The sequence below is a fragment of the Limulus polyphemus genome, unplaced genomic scaffold, assembly GCF_000517525.1.
Source record: "Limulus polyphemus unplaced genomic scaffold, Limulus_polyphemus-2.1.2 Scaffold3733, whole genome shotgun sequence".
Classification (NCBI taxonomy): Eukaryota; Metazoa; Arthropoda; class Merostomata; order Xiphosura; family Limulidae; genus Limulus; species Limulus polyphemus.
The window spans coordinates 29,375-35,363 of NW_013669343.1; the positions used below are offsets into that span (position 1 = coordinate 29,375).

A 5,989-nucleotide genomic window follows, 5' to 3' on the forward strand; every position below is an offset into this window, starting at 1 on the left:
TTAACACAAAACTCGCAAGATATGGTTCTCGTACCTCACTTCCCTACCTGTAGCAGTTAACACAAAACTCGCAAGATATGGTTCTCGTACCTCACTTCCCTACCTGTAGCAGTTAACACAAAACTCAGCATGTAGAGCTATGCTAACACAAAGACTTTAGGCTTCAAAGGTGACTGCAGTAATATCATACACGAGAGAGATTTTACTGGATAGGTATGAGGCAAGATGTGGAAGAATGTGACGGACATACAGTACATGTTGTGCTAAAGGGGGACCCAAGCATAAGGGACGTGCTCCAATGAAGTTATATCAAGTTGGTGCACCAATGGAAAGAGTAGCCATTGACATTGCTGGTCCTTTGCCCCAAACTCGTGCTGGAAACAGGTACATTTGTGTGGTGATGGATTATTTCACCAAGTGGCCTGAAGCATATACAATACCAAATCAGGAAGCTACAACTGTAGCTTCAGCTATTAGTGATTTCCTCTTCAGGTTTGGTATGCCATACAAACTGCATTCAGATCAAGGCCGTAACTTTGAATCAGCTGTATTCCAGGAATGCTGCAAGTTGTTTGGCATACAAAAGACCAGGACAATGTCACTTCACCCACAGTCTGATGGGATGATAGAAAAGTACAACTGGACACTGGGACAGGAATTGGCAAAGTTTTGTAATAGCTGCAAAGATGATTGGGATGTCTTACTCCCTCCACTGTTGATGGCCTATAGGACAGCAGAGCATGAAGCCACTGGATACACTGCAGCAAAGCTGATGTGTGGTCGGGAACTTTGGTTGCCAGTGGACCTGATAACACGACACCCACCTTACGAACAGTTGCCTGAAAATGTGCCAGAGTTCGTAAAAGTGTTATCTGAAAGGATGGATGATATTCATCATCAAGTGCATTCAAACTTAAAAACGTCTGCTAATTCCATGAAGCTATGTTATGATAAGAAATTTACTGAAGTCAGCCTTGTACCAGGAGACAAGATGTGGTTGTATAATCCCAGGAAGACCAAAGGGAAGTCTCCTAAGTTGTCTTCTCCATGAGAAGGCCCATATGACATAGTGAATCATCTCTCTGACATGACTTTCCGAGTAAAATGTGGTTGGCGAGGTAAGTCAAAGGTGGTGCATGCCAACAGGCTTTGGCATTATCATGGTCCAGGACATTTCAGTTGGAACGCAGTGAACAACGAAACAAATGATGCTCCTGAAGACGTGTCACCTGAAAAAGCTACTGTCGAAGAAGAAACTCTACCCGGTTTTGAGAAGGGAAACAGTGAAGCCCTTAATGAAGTTATTACCACTGATGTGACTGTTACTGATAATGGGACATTTCCTGATGGAGTAGATGAACACCACGTGAAGCAGAAGCCAACGAGATGAAGACCAGGACAGAAAAAGATACGTCCTGTAAAATTAAGAAACTTTGTTGAATTTTAATTTTGTGTTTGTAAATTCTGTACATTTAATTAAGTTATTGTTAATTATCTATTGGTTTGATGTAAGTGGCTATTGTTCGGGATGAACAATACTAAGGAAGGGGCAGTGTTATGACAGCGGAAGTCACGTGACGCTGGTAACTCATCATGAGATTCTCGAAGGATCTTGAATAATCCTGGCAACTCTAGTCTGTTCCAGGCACCCTCTTTTTTTAGTATATAAGCCCGACAAATAAGGCAGAAGGGGATAGATAGAGAGATTAAAGATAGCGATAATCAAGTCAAGCCGTAAGTAAAGTGTGTGAATCACTGTGATTTATAGCGTGTGTTCATAAAAGTAGTCAAGTTTAAAGTGACTGTGGAAATTCTGTGTATCGAGAAAGAATAAACTAGTTTTAATTAAGAAAGGACTTGTATCGATGAAGTTTCTTGGAAAAAATTTTTACGGGAAATTAACAAACGAGCTGATACGCAACAATACCCTTTAAATATACATATATTAATTAGTTACTGTAGTGGTTAAGACTAATCATCAGAGTTGAACTTAAAATCGTGTCATCATGGTTAGTCGTCAATACAGTCACTTAAGTCTTATCATTAATTAGTTACTGTAGTGGTTAAGACTAACCATCAGAGTTGAACTTAAAATCCTGTCATCATGGTTAGTCGCCAATACAATCACTTAAGTCTTATTATTAATTAGTACTGTAGTGGTTAAGACTAACCATCAGAGTTGAACTTAAAATCGTGTCATCATGGTTAGTCGCCAATACAATCACTTACGTCTTATTATTAATTAGTTACTGATATGTATTGCTTAATTAGTAAATATTAATTAGTACTGCAGTGGTTAAGACTAATCATCAGAGTTGAACTTAAAATCGTGTCATCATGGTTAGTCGCCAATATAATCACTTAAGTCTTATTATTAATTAGTACTGTAGTGGTTAAGACTAACCATCAGAGTTGAACTTAAAATCGTGTCATCAGGGTTAGTCACCAATACAATCACTTATGTCTTATTATTAATTAGTTACTGATATGTATTGCTTAATTAGTAAATATTAATTAGTACTGTAGTGGTTAAGACTAATCATCAGAGTTGAACTTAAAATCATGTCATCATGGTTAGTCGCCAATACAATCACTTAAGTCTTATTATTAATTAATAACTAGTTTTTATCTTACGTTTTGGCTGCTAATATGCTACAGATAGCACACCAGCCTCTATCAAGGAAATCCAAGATCTAATTCAGCCACCCAGTACCACCACAGAAACAGTCCCTGAAGATGGCAGCAAATTAGTAGTTGATAATTAGTTAGTAATTAGTGTCTAGTAATAAGAAAAAAGGTAACAAATTAATTATTAGACTGAGGTCACTGTATAGGCTACAAATCATGATGGTAATTGATGTCAATCCCCCAGACCCTACCATAAGTATTTGAATTTAAAATAAATTTTCATAAAATGTGACTTACAGTTTAAATCAGTTACACTAATTAATATACCAAGTAATTTGCTAGTCAGTTCTAACAGGCATAGTGTGGATATAATAAAATACTGAGCAATTTAAAACATATTAGCACCCAGAAATGTTTAATGCTTTATCTTTATACCTTATTCAATGACACAAAAACATTTCATGGCACAGCTGACCAATGAGTACCTCTTATGGTGCATCAAATAAGCCTATGCTTGTAATTTCTGTTCATGAGTCTTATTGTAGCCTGAAAATCTATCATATAACAGTTTAGACATGTAGCATAAGTTTCCTGCATTCAAGCTCAATATTCATTCATTTTTACCAAAAAAAATGTTTTCCTTTTCTTGATAAGTCAATCTCCTTACCTTTAAAAGGGTACTGAATTGTTGGAAAGGGTTCAGAAGAGGGCTGTTAGGATACCTGAGATGGAAAGATTGTCATAAAAGGATAGATTAGGATCTCTGAAATTGTTTCCTCTTGAAAAAAGTAGAGTTAGAGGGGATCTGATTGAGGTGTTTAACATTGTAAAGGGAATTGATAGTGTTGATGCATCATCTTTTTTCATACTTAACAGAAAGAATAGTAGGACTAGGGAACACAAATATAGATTTTGGTAGTGTAGGAGCCATCATCAGCCAAGAAAGTTTTATTTTTCTAACAGGGTGGCTGCTCTTAGGATGGGTTTCTTCAGATGTTGTAGATGCAGTTGATTTAAGGAAAGACTCAATAAATAATTGAATGATAAGGGCTGAATTTGAGTGTGTTATTTTATTTTAGAGTTGAGTACAGTGGATTGGATGGCCCAGATGGACCAATATGCTTATAAATCATATTATATTAGAATAATCTGCTTCCATGAACAAGTTGTATATGTATATTATTATTAAAAGATAATAGGTTATGGACCAGAAAATTTTAACTTGTAATTAACATTTATTAATAATATGGACAAATAACATTTTGTTTTTATATTTTTATATTTCCTTTTAGACTTTAGTGTCCATTATAAACCAGAAGGTGGGCAGTGGAAGCAACATCGTCTCGATGGAAAAGAAAGACAATTCACTCTCCAAGGTCTCCGGTGTGGGACTAGTTACAGACTGTACTTGGTTGCTTTTACTAGAGAAACTCAGAAACGTAGTGAACAGGTCTTATTTAGGACAGAAGGATCAGGTGAATCCTTGAAATGATGTTTGAAAATATTTTAACTGTACATCCATATGTATGGATTAAGAACATACTACATGAATAATGGCTGGAGACGGCTTGAATAGGTAATGAAGAAAAAACTTTAATATAAGTTTTTCTTCATTACCCATTCAAGCCATCTCCAGCCATTATTAGTCTCAAAGTGGGTTCCTCGTCATCGAATTTGAATACTACATGAATGATGTATACAGTATCACTCTGATGTTTAATCTGATACAATTTGGTTTCAGTACTCTTGAAAGCATTACGTTAACACTATTTGGGCTAATTATACATTTGAAATTAAAGTTCCTATTTGCTGGGAGGTCATCCTACTTTATAATGTGCATTGTGTTTCAGGATTTTCTGCCTAGAGTAATATAACTAACTAGTTTACTAATAATGTTGTTTTCATTAAGAGAAACATGGACATGTAAAAGATGCTGTTTGGGTAACTCATTTGGATAGATGAATCACAGACCTGATGGAAACATTTTGAATAAACTGAAATTTGTTCTCTTATTTTAGCTCCTCCCACACCTATTAAAGAAGAGCTGCTTAGTGCTAATGCTACCCACATACTCATACACTTATCTGCTTGGGAAAAACGACAAAGTTGTCCTGTGACAAGAATGGTCATTGAGTATCGTCTCCAAAGTCAAGACCAGTGGATAACTTTCTTGGACAAGATGACTCCAATTCACCGAAACCATGTGGTTATTCCCGATCTTAACTCCGAGACCTGGTATGTTGTCCGAATATCTGCTCATAGCGACGTGGGCTCTGTGAGAGCAAAGTATGATATCAAAACCCGGAGGCAATTTATTGGTAAGATTTTTATATCAAGAAAATATCAAAGTTATAAAAAATTACAAAATCATAGCTGAAATTATATTCTCAGCATACAGGCCAAAGTCACTAAAGTTGGCTTAAATACAAATATTGTTGTGAAATTTCATCTGTCAGCTAGCAGTATATATGTAGACAGGTTTTAAAAACAAATGTTATTCTCAATCCATCCAGATCAGTATCTTTAGGTAAAAGTATTACAGGCTATTTATTATCTTGGGTATTGTTTCCATCCAAGCGGCATCTTACTTAAATATGTATACACACACGTAAAACTGCATGTTATGACAAGAACTTTATCATTAACAAGAGTTATGTTGAAATAAATATTCATTATTCATACAGATTTTAAAAATACACTGGATACTATCTATTTATTACTTAATTGAAGTTTATGTGTATGTCACAATTATATGTACATAAATCCATTTTAAATAACTATTTTGCCCTTCAATAATGTATGGTAGGCATACTGTAATTTGAATGCTTCAGTTTAAGCACTGTATCAAACTGGCTAGAACAATACAAGTGGGGAGAAACAGCAGTGTTTTGAAGAATATTTAGCGGCCCCAGCATAGATGAAAATATGAAGGATTTGTCCTGGCCAGAATTTAATTTCATAGTATGGCATTTACCTGGTTGGCAAGTGCCATGACATTTTACACTATACTTTTATTCACACTATACTGAGAAACGGGGCCACTGGCCATTCAGAATATCTGAATACGTTATGATTGTGTTAAGGATACTGGTTTGACAGTTAACCTGCGAATAGATATTGAGGCTTATAGAATTAATGTTTTTTTGTAGTCTAAGAGGGGTTTGTTTGCACCCTTCAAACACCCTCAATCAACACCGCTGGTTAAAGCAAAATGTCTCATATTTACTTAGCAATCATACAGTTAAATGTATATTGCTTCTGATGTTTGAACGTGGACAATCTCTCCAGACAACACCAGGATATGTAACTCAATCTTAGTAAACAATTTGATAAATATACAGTTTTCATTTATATAAACACA

At 35.6% G+C, this 5,989-nt stretch overlaps 1 protein-coding gene across 1 annotated transcript in view; it reads left to right on the forward strand.

The window, feature by feature from the left end:
* Window positions 1-5,989, forward strand: part of LOC106469940 (Down syndrome cell adhesion molecule homolog) — a gene marked incomplete at its 5' end in the record, with an annotated part of 73,914 nt that overhangs the window by 27,319 nt on the left and 40,606 nt on the right. Inside the window, 2 exons of the mRNA XM_022398514.1 lie at window positions 3,921-4,103; window positions 4,647-4,946. Coding sequence (XP_022254222.1) covers window positions 3,921-4,103; window positions 4,647-4,946 — 483 coding nt within the window. The remainder of the gene's footprint in view (window positions 1-3,920; window positions 4,104-4,646; window positions 4,947-5,989) is intronic.